Here is a 21,002-nt window from a genome sequence, read left to right on the forward strand (position 1 = left end):
TTCGACTAATTATGCGGCCAAAAAAAAAAGTATGAAAGAATGAAAAATCATACTTTTCCATTAACATCCTTAATACAAAACACATTTAGATATTTACATCAGAAGCAAAAGAGTATATAGTATTAAGTCTTTTTTTTATTTTCTTTTTTCAGAGAAATAATTATTTGCCAATGGCATAAGAAAGATTAATATATTTGACATAAGTGAAAACATGTTTACTTTTCCTACCCCACTGGCAAATCATAAATAAATATCACTCGTTTTCTCTGAAAACAAGTCGTGATATTTAATTTTTCATTTCGAAAGTATGTTTAGGCATCTTCAGATATTTATGCTGGAAAACAAAACTGGTTAAATTACTGATTAAGTAGAGTAAACTACTGGCTTAAATGTTAGTTATATATTTATTTATTACTAAATAAATAGACTGCTGGCTAATGTTTTTGAAAGAAGTCCCTTATGCTCACCAGGGCTGCATTTATTTTTATTAAAAAAAAAAAAAAAAATACAGAAAGAACAATAATATTGTGAAATATTATTTAAAATAGCTGTTTTCTTATTTGTTTTTCTGTCTAATGTGTGTGTGTGTGTGTGTGTGTGTGTGTGTGTGTGTGTGTGTGTGTGTGTGTGTGTGTGTGTGTGTGTGTGTGTGTGTGTGTGTGTGTGTTTGTGTGTGTGTGTGTGTGTGTGTGTGTGTGTGTGTGTGTGTGTGAAAAACCATAACACAATACGATTTAATTTAAAAGTAAGATTGTATTTTTTATTAAAAATAATTGTATTCAGAGAGTATTCAATTAAATTCACCAGTAAAGACATTTATAATGTGCAAGGCAATGCAATTAAGAATGCAATATTTTATTTCATTCATTTATTCATTAAACGTAAAAATAAATCGCTAATTGAACCACTGGGGAGTGGAGGCGAAAACGTAACAATCCCTCACGCTTCCCTTCTGTTTTGATGACGGCCAGATGTGCGCTTCGGTCAGAAGGTGGCGCTGTTGTTCATAAAGTGTGTCGCTCCAGTCTTTCGCTGATTTGCTGGACCCAGCGCTGGCTGGACACGCTGAATGTAAATCTAGCCGCAAACAACATCTCTCTCTTTTCTCTGTATGGCTGTGAATCCTGCAAGGTGAGCTTGACTCAGGAGGAGTACTGTCTGGGTTTGTGCGCAGTTTGCAGACACATTTGCGAGGAAGCCGTGCTGGAATATATTCAGGGGTGAAGAACCGAAGGAGAAAGGGCGAAACCCTCCTACAGCCTGCGCTTTCTTCGCTCTCTTTCTCTCTGTCTCTTTCTCTGGACGCAAGACTTGGGCAAAATGGTTTTCCCGAAATCTCAGTGACTGCGATGTCAGCACCTCTCTCTCATCTAGGCTACCGCTCGTGGAGCACAGACTGAAGAAATACACGAACTGAGAGAAGAAAAAAACACGTTAGTCGGGTAAAGTAGAACATCTTATATATTCAATTTGGCGTTTTGTTATAAGAATTGTTCTGCCTGCTCATTGTTTCACCTTGCACGGCTTTCAGGTTCACCCATAATTCATGCTCATGTATTGCTGCATTAGAATTCCCAGTGAATCCGTGATGGAAGCAGCAGATGCGTTAATCAGCAGGTCCAATATTAGCTCACCCATCAGCTCGTGTTGGTTTACTGTTAAACAGCGTGTGCTGAATGATGCTGATTGACAGGGCTGGATTTGACAGGCACGGATATAAGGAGCTCTGCAGCAGTGAAGTTCAGGCAGAGCTTCAGCTGCGCATCTCCTGCAGAAATGCACAGGTGCTCTGCTGGTGTGTCAGGAAAACCCCTGGAGAGAGCCTGACATTCAGAACAAAAGTGCCTATTCCTTTACATTACAATGTCCTTGTTACACCAATCGCATTTTATATTAGCCATAATAATCTTATTAGATTAGCCTAGATATAATAATATATACTGTATAAAGCAGTAACCTGCATGCCTTAAAAGATCCATTTCTACCTGATTCAACCCCCCCCCCCCAAAAAAAAGTTTTGTTGGTATAAATGAATGTATTGACTGTATTAGTTTATTTAGTTATGTGAAGTTATAGTCCTTTTAGTGTATGTATTGGCTGATTTAGTGATGCTGAATCATTGATGAACATTTTACACACACACACACACACAATATGTATTTTCCCAAACATGCATAGTTCATGCATTCATCAGTAAAACCGCTTTAAAGTTCCAGAAAGGAGGTTAATGGACAGTGTAGCTTTGTGAAGTTCTTCAAAAGTAGTTGAGTGGGCACTTAAAAAAAACAAACATAAAAACGAAAAACCCATAATATAGTCCTTGCAAGAATGTCATTTTTACCAAATACATTTCTAAATGTACTGTTCGCTTTTGTGTAAAGTGTATTTACGAGTAGCTCAGCATGGTACGGTAACTATATTGATAAAGTAGGCTCCATGTTGGGTTCTTCTTAATCACGTTGCATGAATAATGTAAAGAATAGCATAATTTTATCTAAAATGCCTGTTTGTGTTTCCTGAGAGTGTGGTGATATTGTATCAGCGAGGCATTTTTTGTTTATTATGCTTCTCATATGATGTAACACTGCTCTGTGGTTAAACTGATATCATGCTCTCTTCGAGAGCGACCACTTCCTCCAGAAATGATACTTGTAATATGGCTTTGCATTTTTAATGTGAACTTTTAGTTTTTAATTTCACTTGAATTATTCATCTGAAGTATGCATGCAATATGAGAATCACACGGAGTCAAGAGAAGTCAAGAAATGTCCCTCACTTTCCGCTCTGCTTAGAAGTGCCAAGTGTCCTTTCATCTCGCAGCCACAGATTTAATATGAATCCGTGATCAAATTCAGCCGAGGACTTTATTGCTCATGCACATGAGACATGCATTCTGCATTGCATGTGAGGAGAGGCTGAGATTTAATGCAGCATTTTGCTCATTTCATTCCACACGTGTGGTGTAAAAAAATAAAATAAATCTGTGGACCTTTAATAACACTGAAGCTGTGAAATGAAGTCATTCATCGGCACAGACAACTTGCGTAAAATTCACACCATGGAGAATCTTTAAATGACCTGCTTTATATATGTGCGCTCCCCTCAATTTATTCACGGCAAGAACTAAATTGCATTTCAAATAATCTCTTGCGGAGTCTATATGGCACAAACACAAGTAATTCTAGGTATCTGTTAGCATAAATGCCCTTGTGGGTTGACATTTAAAAAACGGCGTTGTTCTTAAAACTCCTCGTGCACAGGGAGCATCCATGATGAGACTTATTAGTCGTCTAGTCATGTAGGAGTGGGAAGAATTCTGTGTCCTGAGACCTCTCTCCGAAGCTGCCATTCGTTATCCTAATGAGTGTCTCCGACTTTGGGCTTAAGGGAGAAAATAAATTAAGGACAAACGCATGCCTACTCTAATTACAACAGATCAGCACTTAACAACACAATGTCACAGAAAAATCCTGAAAGACACTTTTTTTTTTTAAATTTCACGATTTTATAATCGACAAAATATGGGTTGTTATAAGTGCCTCCGTTTTCGGCTAAAGGAATTCTGTTTGTCAGTAAAAAACACTTTAATAGCTCTTCTAATTTGCAGAAATGATTTTTAAATGGAGTTGTAGCTTTGCAAAGTTCTTGGAAAGAACTAAATAAGGTCAGTACTTAGGAAAGGAAGAGAGGAAGGATAAAAACATAATAGTCCTTGACAGAATGCATTTTTAATGAAAATAAGTTTCTGAATCGTGTACACGTTTGTCTGATGGACTCTCATTGATTTCAAAAGCAGGGAAACTAAGTTAACCCTGTAATGTTTTTAGTTTTAATTTTTTATATGGAACAGTTTAATGAACCTCTTGTCAAAATATTAATATATGTATCAAATATGATACATCAGACTTTTATATAGTATTATATTGAGAGTATGGAACAAACGTCTCAATTTAATTCAGGCGCCCAAACTGAGTAAAATATGCATATATACTATTTGATTCAGTTGCTAATATTAATATGACCAAAAGTCAGATTCAATTCTTACAGAAAATGCACAGAAACATCAGGTGCCGTTCTATTTCCTAATATTTAAATGATTCTGCTCTGTAGTTTGTATTGTGGGAGTCAACACATATTTCAGTAAGCTACAATGCAATGATGATTGAGAGATGAAACAATAAATATTCATGCTTTTTTCTAAAAATGATATATAGTTAATCAAGGAATCCTATTGCTTCAGTTCAGTAGATGTTGGTTTTGAGATTAGAATATAAAAGTTATTCTTGTGGTATCATTGAACATTTTTAGATTTACATTAAAAGGCTTTTATCCTGCTAAAAACGTATAAACTATCAACAGACAACAGAAGATGTATAGTAGGTTGTGTACAACAGGTTTTCGAAAACATGGTTTTGATCATGTTGATCGTTTAGTGGCCCCTGAGAAATTCACATATCAAACCAGGGTTTTTTTAACGTCGCCGTGACTGAAGTACACAAAAATGTAAATCTCTTGCATCGCTCTTGTTTTATAATTCGTAGAGTTTTGTTGTTTTGTTGTTCCTAGAAACGGTTTGCATTCATCCGCCCTCTCTCAATTGCTAGATTGGTCATCTCACCTGTTACTAAATCCAACCCAGCTGCTCGCCAAGCTGTTCATCAAACGTTTATTCATAATTTAAAAATGAAAAAAAACAGACATCATGTAGGAAAACAGACTTCACCCGTTACAGTAATGCAATAATGTGCACATTTATCTCAAATCTCGCTGGTATCGGCGGCGGCACACGGCTGTTTCTCTGTCGGGAATGGTTTTGATAAGCTGTCTTCGATGCATTTGCTTAAACTAACATGTCACTATAAGATGCAGTTGTCATTTGTTTTGATGTAAAGTGCCTACAGGCAAAGGGACCGAGTGAATGATGATTATCACAAATCTGGCGCCTCTCGCTTCCCTCGCCGCTGCCGCCAGCCTCATCTGCTGTTTTGATGATGTGCTCCGGTACCCGTAGAGGCCACTCTCTGGTTCCAGAAAAAGAGAAAGCAATTGATAGGCTGTTATTAATGGCTTTGTGTTTCAGAGTGAAAGCTTCACTCGTCACCACCTGAGATTAATATTGCCACGTCCACTTCAACTGTGCCTCAACGCCGGGCCTTCCTCATCGCTGTATCTCTTCATTTGTTGGGTTTCAGTTTGACAGTTGGTGATAGTAGGTCACTAGGTCTGACCAATAGATTTTTATATCCTATATCCTGTGTGGTATATAAGGCTTTTCTAGATAGATAGATAGATAGATAGATAGATAGATAGATAGATAGATAGATAGATAGATAGATAGATAGATAGATAGATAGATAGATAGATAGATAGATGAAAATGAAACCATTTCAAAAATGCTGTTTTTGGCACTTAAAGGGATAGTTCACCCAGAAATGAAAGCTACTCCATGATTTACTGACCCTCAAGCCATCCTAAGTGTACTGTATATGTCTTTCTGGTAACACTTTAGTATAGGGTCCAATTCACACTAATAAGTAGTTGCTTATTAACATATTGGCTGTTTATTAGTGCTTATAAAGTACATATAATGCATAACATCCATAATCCTACCCAATACCCTAAACTTAACAACTACCTTATAAACTATTAATAAGCAGCAAATAAGGAGTTAATTGAGGCAAAAGTCATAGTTAATGGTTAGTTAATAGTGAGAATTGGACCCTAAAATAAAGTTTGACCGTCTTTCTTATTTCAGATGAATACAACAGGAGTTATATAAAAAAAAATGTCCTGGCTCTTCCCAGCTTTATAATGGCGTTGAATGGTGATCAAGATTTTGAAGCAAAATAAAGTGTATCCATCCATCATAATAAAAAATAAAAAGCTCCACATGGCTAACGAAAAGTTACTAATGGCCTGTAAGAAAAATATCCAGATTTTAAACTTTATAAGCCATAATCTCTAGCTTATGCAAACTGTCATATGCACAATCATGAGAGAGTCTACTTGTCTTGTACAGTAAGTACCATGGTTTTTTTACAGCAAAGGAAAACCTTTCTCCTCTCGGCTTACAGTAGATCCAAATCCTCTGACATTTTCAAATCCGTTTTTTGTACCTCTGATTTATGATTTGTGAAGTGAAGTGACGTGTCATACAGCCAAGTATGGTGACTCATACTCAGAATTCGTGCTCTGCATTTAACCCATCCAAAGTGCACACACACAGCAGTGAACACACACCCACTGTGAACACACACCCGGAGCAGTGGGCAGCTATATATCCAGCGCCCGGGGAGCAGTTAGGGGTTCAGTGCCATGGTCAAGGGCACCTCAGTAGTGGTATTGCCGGCCCGAGACTCAGTCAAACTCTCTAACCACTAGGCCACAACTTCCCCAGTGTGTTTTCTGCATTGTGGTCACTGCATTAGGGCTGTCAAAATGGCAAAATCGAATTTTGTACTTAAATATCATCAATATTCAAATTATATTCACAAGAGGGGGCATAGAGCAAAATATTAGTAACGCACGTTTCTTCAAAGCAATAAAATAATATGACTATCTTTGATAAAAGTGCATGTTTAATAAATGAATGTTTATAAACCATATATAATTAATTAAGTAGCTTAAACAATTGCAAGCAAAACAGCATTTTGTATGCATGTATAGTTTAATACAAAGAACCAAAAACCAATCACAAAGAGTACTTTTAGGCATTTAAAAACATAAGATGCAGTGGGATGGGGAAAAAATTTATAAATTCTTGATACATGTGTTTTAAAAGTTCATACTTACATGAATTTTACATGGCTTTCTAAACATGTAGAAACAGGCCTAGTAGTTAGAGAGTTTGTCTCCTAACCCTAGGGTTGTGGGTTCGAGTCTCGGGCGGGCAATACCACGACTGAGGTGCTCTTGAGCAAGGCACCGAATCCCCAACTGCTCCCCTTCCCAGCGCTGATGTTCTCTTTCTCCAAATTCTTTTGAATGAACAATGTAGCAGTGCCGCATCTTATGGGTTCAACTGGATAGGCTAAAAATGTAAAATGTAATGACAATTACATCATCATCGCATCTTGTGTGCCACTGATTTGTACCATTTCGTACACAAATCCATCAATTCATAACCACCCGAGCCATGTGGATTTCTTATTGTAAGGGATGGATGCATTTTTTTGGGCTTGAAAATCTCGATCCCCATTCACTGTCATTGTAAAGCTTGGAAGAGCCAGGAGATGTTTTCAGATGACTCTGATTTTATTAATATGATAGAAAGTTAGGATGGCTTGACGGTGAGTAAATCATTGGGTAACTTTTACTTTTTATTTTTCGGTGAACTGTCCCTTTAAGTTTTAATTTCCAGTGAAGAATCTCATAATTAGTCTCTTGACATGTAATTACCAAATGAACAGTTTATTCGAATTGCTGCAATAATTACAGTGTTATATCATTTAATAACATCATTGTAAATATTATTTGAATATCTGATACATTGCTCTATATTGATGATGCTATATACATAAACATGCATCTATAACATATAGATGCATGAGACATATGCATACTTAATAAGACGCTATAATATACAAATGTAAATGCAAAGGAACTGTTGTACATGATCTTAAATGCTGTCAGATTATTAAGCATAACCAGAGTAGGACTGTGCATGTCAACACATTTAACTTGAACATCAGTTTTAGCCAATATAAATTGGTTTATTACTTCATTCAGTTTCTAGCATTACATTCCATTTCTAAAAAATGATATACTGCTGTTCGGTGTCATTTTGTGACTGATTTCAGAAGCTTAAAAAATAAATAAAATGAAAAAATCCCACCTGATGCCATTTGTATGTGTGTCGTTACATAAGGAACATAATAGATATTCATCTCTTGTTTCAGGCTCATTTCACGTGTCATCCACCCTGTAAAGTAATGAAAGAAATGAATACAAATATAACATCTGTCCCGCTAAACTGCGCTCAACAGCTTTGTAATTGAGAAAATCAGTCAGGCCGGCCAGCGACACAATAATCGCTCTTATACCCCGCAGAGGATCATCAAAACATAAACCAGCAAGATCACACAGAACAAAGTGTTGTGCCATGAAGACGCCAGCTAACTAACCTATAACTGCAACGTTATGGGACAGTAAAAGATGTATTTGTCACAAATAGACTGTCTGTCTTGTGTTGCTTATTAGAATTCTTCTTTTTGTCTTAATGTCTCTGATATTTCAGTTATCTGAAGCACTTCAGGGCATCGTAATGCATTTTGTCACACTTGCTATTGACAGAATATTGTCCTCAGGAGAGAAGAATACTAAAAGTCAATTATTGCTACACTTGAAAAAATTTTCATTTCATTCTGTATCTCAGCTATATCAGCGTGGTTCAAGTGTTGCATTTGGGTAAAAATCTGAAATAGTGTTTATTTTGTTGGCTATTTTTTTGTTTGTTTGTCTTAATTTTAGTCTTAGTCCTATGTAAAATTGTTTATATTTAGCATACTTTGACAACCTGTCCTATTTTTAATTTGTCTAAAAGTTTAGTTTAGGCTAGTTTTACTCAATGAATACGTCATATTTTAGTAATGTGTATCGTTAAACTGATAATCACAATTATTTTGCTGAAAAATTGTAATCATAACTTGTTTTTCTATTAAAACAACAGTTTTCTATTGTTTAGTTTTTACAAAAGTGAATTGCAACTTTTTATATCACAAATCTTTTTTGCAATTCTGACTTTTTTCTTAAATAAAATAGAAAAAGATGTTAAAGAAAATTAACTTTTTGTGGCAGAAACTTTTATTCATAAGTGCATTTATGCAGCAACCAAGATTGCAAACTAAAGAGCCAAGATCCATGTGTGGATTTATTCATCACTGAGAAGGTTTGATTGCAGATTTAGTCACAGCAGTCATGTGAAGGAACACAGTGTTCTCATGGTTGCCAGGTTGTGAAGATTAAGTAATTCACGGGGCAGGAATTACATACAAAATGTATCCTTTTTAAGAGAAAAGCTCTGATTGGGGGATTTAATCTCATGACATCTGGCAACCCTTATGGGGGGCTTAGCTAAAAACATTCTATATCATTTTGTTTCCTCTTTCTGATGAAGAAAACATCACTTTTTGTTTTATTCAGTTGTTTTAAACTTTTATTTTTTAAACTACATCCTTTTTTCGTCAATGACATAGTCACAGTTAATGTTTTAATGATGTTGGTGTCGTCTCATCGTCGTCTCATTTTAGCCGCAAAAAAGGTGGTCAACAAACATTTTTCGACAATTTTCGTTAATGAAACTCGCCCTAATCTGGACACATATACTGTACATTCAAACGAGTGTTTTTGTATTATGTTTAGTCGAGAAACAAGCAAACATAATCAAGGAATCAGTGAGTTGTTTGTAATGGGCTGGAGATGGCTCTTTGAAGCAGTCTTCGCTTTAGAGAGTTCGAAAATTAAGCATTATTGGCGCGGCTTTACATCTTCAGGGTGTTTTATTTGGAGGGATGTTGAATTGTTTGTATTAAAAGGCATTCAATTAGGCTGCAAATAACAGAGCCCCTAATTACGCAAAGCAACTTTTCATTAAGGGGACTGATCTAGACAGTTCAGTGTGATGAGAAGGTCTCACAGACTCACTGTGTTGAGGATTTCACTTCAAGACTGCTTAGCAAGAAGAAACACGACATGCATGTCATGCAGTGTTCTTCACACAAAATCCCGAGTATTTAAATCCCATTTTACACACTTGCTCCTGCTAAAACCAGCCTAAAACTTGAAAGATGAGGGAAATCTTTCCTGAGGCCCCACGCTCCAGCAGCTACATGAGATGGCAGTAATTATCATTCTTGGAGTGCCCTTATAAGTCTTCAGTGGCCTGGATATTACTCGACTTTGTGCGAGCGTGTGTTTTGTGCACCAGTGAATTGTATGAAGCGCTTCTCTGAAGTGTATTATGAGAAACTTGACGGTTTTGCATCTTACATCAGAGGTTCTTAACTGGTGGGACGCAGCCCAAAAGTGGGTCACAGGTCTATTCTGATCAAACTCTGCGGTGTGTGGATGCAAATTAATCTGCCGTTTGTCAGATTAGGCAGATGCCAACATGGACAGATTGTATGACATGCTCTAATCCTTGAAAAGCATGGACAAAACTACGCAAGGTTCAAAAAATATGACCAGCATAATATTAAATATGCAGTGCTGCTAGGATAATCATGACATGTCTGGTGCCATCCAGAAATGTTTTGTGCAGTAAATTATTTGCTTCTGAGAATTTTTTTTTTTTAATAAAATTATCAGAATTTAGGAGATATACTGATCATATTTTCAATTGCATAACAATTAGTACAGTATATGCTAAATGTAAAAATATACATTTATTAATATGAACATTTAATATTCAATTCATATTAATTATTCAGTGTGTATTCATTTATTTATTTGGAATAAAAAACAGCAATGACAAATTAAAATTGCTCAAGTTACAGTAAATGCTTTTTATTCTATTACAAAAAAGTATTTTTATATTTAAATGTTATATTTTTATTTAGAAATGCTTTATACATTCAAAAAGAAAACTGTTGTAAATTGTAGAAAATTGTTATTTCACAGTTTTATATTTTTTTTGCCTTTTTGATCTTTTCACATAATATATGAATAATAATAATAATATGAACCCTAACCCCAAATTCTCAATGATAATATTTTTCTTATTTAATAATATGAATAAATGTATCTTGTTTGGTTCTATGTTGGATTGCAGTTGGAAATCAAAACACAAACCCATTGTTTTGGGATCTCTCTGTTCTCACATCAGCAGTACTACATCCTTCCCTCTGTCCTTTTTCACTGTCTTTGGCTCCATAAATTGATTTAAAATGTTGCTTGGCAGATTGGCACTGCAGAAAATAATCGACTGAACACCATCCAAACCCCATAACTCACTGGCTATTGTGAATAGTGTGTCATTTTGAAAAAACAAGCACACCCTGCAGACCATCACAGCTGTAATGTGTACAGTACATCCTTACTCATCTGAAAGGTGATGGCCAACTGGCATAGGTTAGGACATCATTTTCCCTTTAACCAGACTGAATCTTCAGACTTTTTTAACATTTTCTGCAGTAATTTTATGGTAAATGGATTGATATAATTGATAGAATAAAATAATGTTGTTTTAAATTAAAAGTTTACCAATGCAACATCTTGCTCGGAGAGACATTATAAATGCTTGGAAATAAAGCTTCATGTCCAAATGCAGTCAGTTTTACTACTCTGAATAAGTTGTGATGCATGTATTTTCTGATGACTTTTTATTAACCAACATCCACTTCAGTTTTTTGGAAACAAGGACAGTTAAAAAGCTACAGAACAGTTCAAATTTGCAAATATACATAGGAATGATGTGTTTATGTGTATATAGTTGAATCAAGTGTCAATTTAATCAACGTTGAAGTTGTTATCATAACTGCTGTTAACAAAAATGTTGTCATTGTTGAATCATTAACAGTGTGTAAACAGGGAGATTTCAGATATAAAACGGTGACTCGGTAGGTAATGTTTTCTCATTAAAATCAGAGGATTTCCCATTGATTCAATATGTACAATATGTGGGAATAGAAGTATGACAGTGAGGTGACATCATGAGCAATAGTACACTTTTCTGATTAAAATCCTGGTTTAGTTTATTTATTTTTCTTTCACATATCTGCAGACCTATTTGTTCAAATTGTTGATTGCAGGCTTTTTTTAATTGCAAAAATCTACTTTAGTTCCTCCAGCCGATCAATACCAGTTTGCATCATGGAAAAGAGTATTGTTCTGAGTTCAAGTGATCTCACTTGTGATCTTTGAAGCCACATTAGCGCTGTGATAATTTCGCCCCCTGATGCGTATTGTGAGCACACAGCAGCCACCGCTCATTACCTCATGGCTTTCTTTTGCATAAAAACTAATCTTTAGTGTTAACAGAGAAAAATAAAACTGGACTGCCCATAACAAAGTATTTCTAATTTCTCCTAATCTGGTCCTCAACAGGTCAGGTGGTTTTCTCTTGAGAGAGCAGCCGTTCGTTCACGGCGCACTGGATTCAAGTAACACTCGCCCCTGGCAGCTGAAGATGACGTTACTATGGAAACAGTTTTTGCTGCTATCAATCATGGAGTATCTTGCAGGTAAAATGAATTGGTAATTCCTTCCCTCTGTGGCTCTTGTGGTGTATTCACAACTATGTCTCTATCAACTTTAACTTAATCTTTTCTTATTGAGAGTGTAACGATGTTATAAAGCTCAGAGTTTAAAAAGAGAAATCTGACTGTATTTATATATATATATACTGTATATCACAAGTGCTCCACAGAAAGCATGCTCTTGTACAGTGAAGTATTGTATATGTGGTCAACCTGGCTGTTGTTGTTGGAGCATTTGTTGCTATCAGGCCATATCTTGATTATGAGCGGAATACAGTAACAGACTCTGATGCACAGAATCAGGTTTACAGGAACAGGACGGGTTTTGGATGTGCTGGAGGGCCTTTCAATTAAGCTGTGCAGTCATTTTGAAAATGAATTGTGATGTGTCATAGAAGGTTTTGGAGGCTTTGATACAATGTGTCCTCCAAAAATATTGGACTAGTATGTCACAGTTGTATGGCTCCGCTTCCTACAGAATCCTTTCTTAGGATGCTTTCACATCTCTAGTTTGGTTCATTTGGTCCGAACCAAGGGCAAACAAGTATACATTGTAGCATTTTTCAGCTTTTTTTGGTTCCTTTTCACACCACACTGATTGCTTTGGTCCGTACCAGTTGAAACAAACCAAAATGCAGTCACATGACAACATCTACATCACTCATTGGCCATGACGTATTTCCTAAACTGCTTTTCGATTGGTCAGAATTTACGTGCGGGAAAATTCCAACATAAGAGGAAAAGCCAGCAAACAACTATGGAGAGACGACTGCGCAGGCTGGTTTTGTCCCTGGTCATAATCTAGTACATTGTTTGTATACACCACAATATGCAAACAATACATTTCTATAATGAAGCGCGGATGCGGCTTGAAAACAACTTTTTAATGCACTGCAAACGGCGAGGGGGTATCGCTCGTAACTTCAAGCGGAGGCGTGCATTAATTATTCTTAACTCTGACATGCTCATGGTCATCTGACCAAATTTCTATGTGGCTCCGCACCTCCTCACTACTACAAGTTTGTCCACGAGCTGCCATGCTAAAGTGCAAACTGTCAACAAACACTTCCTCATCCCATAATGCACAACGCAGCTGACTACGGCAGCTGGTTTAGTCCAAAAATGATCAGTACTTTTTGCAGTTGGGTCTGTTCGAGGTCGGATCACGTTCTCACCACAAACTAACCGCTCCAGAGTTCGTTTGAAAGCGCACTGAAACCACCTCTTCAAGCAGATCTCGGTATGCTTGTTTGGTCCACCTTTGGTGCGCACCCGAGTGCAATTGCTGCTTTCACACCTGCCCAAACGAGCCGCACCAAACGAGGAAACAAACTCTGGTACAATTCAATCGAACTAAATGAGGCCGGTGTGAAAGCAGCCTTATTTCCATGAATAAGAATTCACTGAGAATATAGGCCACAGCTCTTAAAGGGATAGTACACCTTCTAGTAAAATGATGCATCTGTCAACATTTACTCACCCTCGTGTTGATCCAAATTTGTGATATTCTTTCCCAAAAGCACAAAAGAAGATATTTTGAGTATTTTTACTGATTGCTCTTCCCCGCTGAGGCTTTCAAGCTTCAAACAGGATGCACCATGAAAGTGGTCTGTACAACATGTGTGCTGAATTTCAGGTCTTCTGAAGCCATATGATAGCTTTGAGTGAGGAACAGATTGAAATTTGAGTCATTCTTCACCTCCTGTGAGCTGTTTACGGCTGTGACGGGAGTCTGTGAGCTGAACTCGAGGACCATTTTGATTTGTGAATGAATCATTCAAACTGGTTTTGTGAACTGGATTGATATAACGATATTACAATAATATTTGAACTCACCAAAATGTTACATGAACTGTCTGAAAATTACAAATCCTGTACCCCAATTGGGACATCCATAACAACAACAAAAAATACTCTTTAGTTTTAATTAATAGAGAAATTATTGAAAAAGCGATCATCAGTCATCTGATGACAGCTCATAATTGGCTTGTGCAATGATGTAAGCAATGACAACTTTTGTGCTCTCTAAGAATTAGAGTCTAGAGCCTCTTCTGTACACACACACACACACACACACACACACACACATACATATACATATATATATATATATATATATATATATATATATATATATATATATATATATATATATATATATATATATATATTAAATACTTTTACTAGTTACATCATCAGTATTGTATTTCATTAATTCGTATTCTGTAGAAAAAAATCATTGGTCAGAATTGTCATTTTGAGTTGAACTAGCCCTTTAAAAGTAATATATAACTGAATAGAGATGTATTTCAGTCAGGTTGAGGAGAGGATAAAAAATAGAAAGACACTGTTCTGTAAAGTATAACTTTAATGTACACAATGTAAATGTCAGATGAGAGCACCATAGATCCCATCTTCTGAACAAATGTCACACTTAAATGTGAAGATTCCTGTAAATTTGCCGCTTTGATAACATCTTAAGCAGAAATTGAGTGATGGGCGCATAGCACTTGATTAGAAGCCACACACCTGGTGTGATCTCACCACATATGGTCCGTGTTTCTGCACTCTTAATGCATGCGTGTTACTGCGCAGCTACTGTCACCTGCAGAATATTTACCCACAGACTGCTTTTTAAACATTCTTAAAGGGAAAGTTCACACAAAATGGAAAGTCTGCCACCACTTACTCACCCTCATGAGTTTCCACTTCAGAAAACAAAAGAAGATCATTTGAAGGATGTTTGTAAACACAGCGTTTTGGTTGACTTCTATTGTATGCACAAAAAGCCACTGTGATATTTTATGAAAAAAAATCTTCTTTTATGTTCCATAGCAAAAGATGACAGAATTTTTATGTTCAGATGAAATATGCCTTTACCAAGTAGAATTTTCACTAACAATTCTGGTGTGCAATTCTCACTATTAACTAATTACTTAATAACATGCGTATTACTATAGCATATTGGCTGTTTATTAATACTAATAGGCACATTTTAATCTGACACAATACCTATAAACATTACAACTACCTTATAACTATTAATAAGCAGCATATTAAAAGTTAACTGAGGGGAAACTCTTAGTTAAGAGTGAATATGTGTTCCCTATTATAAAGTGTTATCGAATTTTCTTTTGTTAAGGTCAAATAAGCTGACTTTAAAGCTGAAGTGTGTCATTTTTTTTCTTTTTACTACTGTAGGCATAACATAAAAGAATTGCAAAAATTATTAATTGAAAACAGGTTTCTTTTTTTCTTTTTTTGCAATCATCTATTCTTCTCTATTGTGATGTATGAAACAGCTTTTTGAAAGAGATAAAAATGGGGCTTGATTTTCTCCGTTGGGAACTGATTGGATCGTTGTCATCCTCTTAATGGTGCACTTGTCATCAGAGAAGAGAGGAGGACAGGAAGTTTTTGATTAAATGTTATGGAAAAAAATAATGAATACCAAGACAAATCATTCATAATAAACCCTGTAATTTTCCATAACAATAAGAATAGTCAGTCTTGAATTCATGGTGACTTTAAACCCATCAGCCTTTACAGTTCGAACAAATTAGTCAGCCATTGTTCCCGCCGCTAAACTGAGTCGGTGTCACTGTCTCTGGCTGCTTAGGATACTCAAACAAACAGATCAGTGGTTTAATAGCGCCACAAAGCCATAACGTTTACATCTTTTGAAGGAATAAACCAACATATGGCTTACATATAATTGTCTCTCCTTAGTAAAAGAACAGGTAAAGTTCTGCTCTTTATTGGGTGAACTATTCGGTAAAAGTATTTTAATATTGAAAAAAATGACACACTTCAGGTTTAACTGTGCATTAACATACAGCCATGTAATTGCATTCTGTTGTTTGCTCTCAGAGTGTGTGGATTATAAGTCTTTCAATGGGCCGAAATGGCGAATGGAGCCCAGCGATCTGACAGTGGGCTCACTGGAGGAAGAGGCTACACTGGCCTGTGACGCAAAGGGCATTCCTTCCCCTCAGTACAGGTACGTTTGCATTTTCTGCTTATTCTTCTCTCTCTTTAATCTACTGAGCTTCACAGTGCCTTCACAGGAGCTTACAAATAGTGTATGTTTGCTGTTAACAATATTGCTAACAATTATATTCTCTAATACATTTAAAACTACACAACATGTAAAATATTCAGTTTTTTAAATTAATTACCATTTGGAACGGTCTTCGAATCTAAAGCGTGCTTGGGACGCCTTAATGCTGCCTATCTAGGCAGCTCACAAAGTTTTGAGACATTTTTCTTCCTCTCAGTAATTTGGAAGATTCTGCAACACCATTCATGCATGATGTTATGTTTATTCATGCAGTATTGTGATATTATTAGAATTTAATGTTCAAGATGTACAGAATCCACAGCTTTAACTCCCTCGCAATGGTGAGAGTTGCCCGTGACAACAAAATGATCTGGAACAGTCCATTTATTTTTGCTGTTCGGATCGGATATACGCCGGGGCACAGCGTGTCACATTTTGACATCTGCATTATCTGATGGTAATGGTTAGTCAGGAATGTTCCTGTAATTTAATGGATTATGGATTTCACATGTCGAGGCTGTACCTCGTAGTGTCTTCCTGGGCTCCATCTCAGCTGAAGACTCATAAAAGTGCAATATTTATACCGGCTTCGTGCTGGCAAGGCTCAATGAATGCATTGACACATGCACATCAATTAAACATGTGGCACATGTTATATGCCATGCATCATTCAATTTAAATCAAGCTACATCGCTCAAAAATGCAATATGTACATCTTTTATTCAAAAGTGTGTTTTAAATACTGAGTTGAAACATGCTTACTGTTTGCAGTCTGTTTCAAGAAGTCTGAAAATAGCTGATCAGAAATGTTTTTCGCATAGAGAATTTTTTAGGCCCTTCTCAACACTGACAGTGTTTTTGAGGTCACCAGGTTGCTGTACTGTTCTTCACTAGTAGGCTTTTTCAGCCTCTTCAAAACCAGACAGGATGCAATTGTTTTTCTGTCCGTACCAGACACGACATGGCTACAGGATGCAACAAAATCAATCACTAATCAGAGCCAGTCAGAAGAGAGTGTGGGTGGACTCTCTGCCAGGGCACCACTGTCCCACACACAACTGAATGGAAGTCAATTATTAAATTAAATAATCATTCAAAACACAGTGAGGGATAAAATATTTCCTAAAATTGTCTTCATTTGCTTTCAAGATATCTGGTAAATTATGATTTGCTAAGTTTTTTTATGGATATTAAATTCATGCACAATGATATTCAAGCTAAAATGACATTATTTTAATGTTACATAAAATCCAATCAGCTGTCATGCCGTGATGTTGCAGAAATAGAAAGCATGCCAGAAACTGAATCTCCTGGTGCTTTTCACGTATAGCCAACTTGGCTGATTAAGATTTTTAACATGTCTTGTGGTGTCAAGTGTCCAATTAGGACTTGGTGTTAATAATGTTGGTGATCTGTGTAAAATCTCACAAATTAGAAGTATTGTTGGAGATTTTTTTTTTTTTAATGAATTAGTACCTTTTACAGCTTAAATAATTATTAAAAGCTTTTTTTTTTTTTTTCCCCAAAAAAAATAGCATTTACTTTCCTTTTGCTTTATTCCTTTAAACGTAAGGATATGGAATTGTTAAGAGGAATAAAAATAGTAAAAGTGTTTACTATAAACATCCTGATCACATGATCTCCATGGTCTTTGCTCCTATTGCTCACTATACATTTGCATAAAGTGAAACATCTTAGCTTTTTTGAATTGCAGCCAATCACTTACAGTATGTCTCCAGAAAACAGCAACTCTCATTGAAATCCATTGACCTTGTCTCTTTTTCTCACTGCAGATTGAGTGTAGTGCAGTGTATGGCATGGCCTACAGCAATTTATTTGGACTTAGACCCTGTTTACACCTTGCGTTACGGTACAGTACAATACAGTTGTAAATGGAGTCTGAAACATTGTGAGCTTGTCCACATTCAACCATTTCTTGGTTGACTGTATTGCTTTCATAAACATTAATGCGGTCAAATGCATTTGAACAGGCACTAAAGAGTGCTGCCTTTATGCCTACTGATCTAATTCTTAAACATTATGGGATGCGTTGTTGAAGCGTGCTAGCCAGATGGGATTTAAATTTAGCTAGCTGAAATTTTAAGTTCGGTTTGAAATGTTAAACGCATACCCGGGCTCATTGGAAATATGTTCCTCTACCTACATTACTGCGAAATTCAGAACTCTTGCCTATACTACATACAAATCACAGCACTTTCCAGTTTAAATGAATCCTTTTTATACAAAGTACTGTATGATTTAAAGGAGTTTCAACTAAAAAAGCCATAATTTCACACAATTCCTTGCGCAATATATTGACTTCAAAATGATTTGAACATGCTGCGAGATTAAAAAACCAATACATTTATATCACTTTTGCCTTCAATAACACTATAGTTGGGTTTGCTATAGGGTATGTGTGGTTTTCCAACACGATAGAGCATTAAACCTTTAGCGAAACTCCTAGCACTTTTGAATTCTGAACCGCCATAACAGGTACCTGAAGCAACGTAATTAACCTAAAACACAGCAATACATTCCTGTACCAATGTAAAAAAAAACATGGGCACAGTCACATATTGGATGCACATTTTAGCGCACTCACTGGATATTTCACTTTGAAGCATTTAGGTACAAATATCGGTGTTGCAGAAACATCGCCACAAACATGCATTTCCAATGAGCCTGGGTTGCACAATGTTTTCTTACCATTCCTGATTTCCTGGAATAGTTTGGGATCTATGGTGAATGGGAATGTGTCCCCCGTGTATACACGTCATCCAGTCTACCAAAAGGCATTCTGATGCCAAGTGTAAACAGGAAGTTAGACACAGACACTCTAAAGACATAAATCTTTAATCGCCATCCAGAGTGCTTGCTGTGCTCATCTCAGTTAAGGAGCAGATTTCCTCCCCCGATTGAAATGCATGGGTGATGTTTAGCCTTACTGTACTTTTTACAGGCCTGTGCGTTCCTCATTTTCTTCTAATCATCTTTTTGCTCTTTCTCTTGCTGTGCCACACGTCATGCAGAGCGGTGCCTGAGCTTTAACCTGCATACCTCTCTTGATGTGCAAATAGGGCTGAAGCGCTTCTTCTCTGGCTCCTTCCTGCTATTGAGCAGGGAAGCTGAGTTGTCAGCTCTCTAGAATAAATTGCCAGGCTACGACTTTGAGGTTCATAAAAACTGAAGGTAGATGCACTTTTAAATTACTCTTACACTATCTCACCGGCCGGTTCTTGAACAGTGCATCACTTGCCACCCTTACTGTCAAAATATGATTTTTACCACCCAAGTTTCCTGACACCCAGGCAAAAAAATATTGACGAAGCAACTCCAAAGAATAAAGATTTGACAAACTTTATCAAATCCCAGCACTTACTGGCAGCATGAGATATCAACGATGAATTGCTAAAAGACTTGATTTAATCCGTATAAATCTTTTGTGTAGTGTGATTGCAGACAAAAATTATCTTTTTGAACTGAGTCAGTCTGCAGAGTTTAAATGAAGTGTATGCTAAAATGATCTGTGCAAACTACAAGGTAATTGCTTAAAATAATACATCAAACCCTGAATTCAAAATATCCAGTCTTTTAAAGTTATATTAGAAATCCAAAACTCCTGTCCTGCTGCAGCTTGCATGAGAGATGAGTTTCTTTAATAGATGCATGTTTCCTCAGTGAATACAAATACAGCTAAATGCTGCAATATAGACCAGATGATGCTATTGACTTCAAGCATGAAGATCAAAAGTCCTTGTGACTTATTACATTTTGTTAATAATAGGGCTAGGTCGTATAGCTTACAAAACATATATATTGCATCGTTTTAACTATGGAAGCATATGGGTAGCATTATTCAATTTGGGATGTAATATGCAAAATGACAATGCAATATGTAAAATGGCAATGCATTTCTGTATTTACATTTACATTTTCCAATACATTTGTGCAACGTTTGGTGCAAAATTAAAATTAAAATTAAATTACATAAGTTTAATTTGGCATTTCATACACCAGTTTTAATATGTAAAATGAATATTCATTTTAACGCTTTATAAGTTGCAAAATTAAAATGAAAATGTATTACAGAAATGATTAGATATGTATATCACGTTCAAGCAAAAACTGTGGCAAAATGATCATTTAAATTATATTTTTCTTAAATGCATTAACACTCACAGTCAAGACACTTACGATTGCATTTTCATTCAATGACCCGCAATGAATGTAGCAAAATTCAAAGTGCACATTGAAAATGCATTCCGAGCCGATCACGTCTCCGCCCCCTCACGACATGTCAATCACTGCGTGAACAAGGCGGGGCTTACAGAAGGTCAGAGACTCAAATCTCAAGAAGAGGATTCAAGTGAGAGAACATGGACAAGACAGCTGGTCTGTGTATGTTTTGATCATTTCGGTTTATGGCTTCAATATTTCATTCGCACTTGTGGGCGGAGCTGAAACGCTGCTTTCATCTGATTGGTCGAATCGCTCCGCCTTCAGCTCTGTCTTTTTATTCTTTCAGGCAGAATAAGAGTCAGTGCGAGTGAAGCACTGTAATGTCTGAAAGCACTCACTGTTAATTAGCATAATATTTTAATCAAATGTAGCTGGGCACATAATTCGTGCTGCTGAGACCTGCAAATTATTTCTAGGTTATAGTATTGTATGTATATTGTACCACTGATAAATACAGTGCAAATAGTTCTGTCTCCTTGGATAACAGTGAATAACAGTGTATAGTT

At 36.3% G+C, this 21,002-nt stretch overlaps 1 protein-coding gene across 1 annotated transcript in view; it reads left to right on the forward strand.

The window, feature by feature from the left end:
• The first annotated feature begins 901 nt into the window (after nucleotides 1-901).
• The window catches only part of LOC113078017 (contactin-3-like), a 69,951-nt gene continuing 49,850 nt past the window's right edge, over nucleotides 902-21,002 (forward strand). The window contains exons 1-3 of the mRNA XM_026250297.1: nucleotides 902-1,442; nucleotides 12,043-12,179; nucleotides 16,065-16,194. Of these exons, the coding sequence (XP_026106082.1) occupies nucleotides 12,125-12,179; nucleotides 16,065-16,194 (185 nt within the window). The 5' untranslated portion in view covers nucleotides 902-1,442; nucleotides 12,043-12,124. The remainder of the gene's footprint in view (nucleotides 1,443-12,042; nucleotides 12,180-16,064; nucleotides 16,195-21,002) is intronic.

Source organism: Carassius auratus, unplaced genomic scaffold (assembly GCF_003368295.1).
Source record: "Carassius auratus strain Wakin unplaced genomic scaffold, ASM336829v1 scaf_tig00023929, whole genome shotgun sequence".
In the NCBI taxonomy this organism is placed as follows: Eukaryota; Metazoa; Chordata; class Actinopteri; order Cypriniformes; family Cyprinidae; genus Carassius; species Carassius auratus.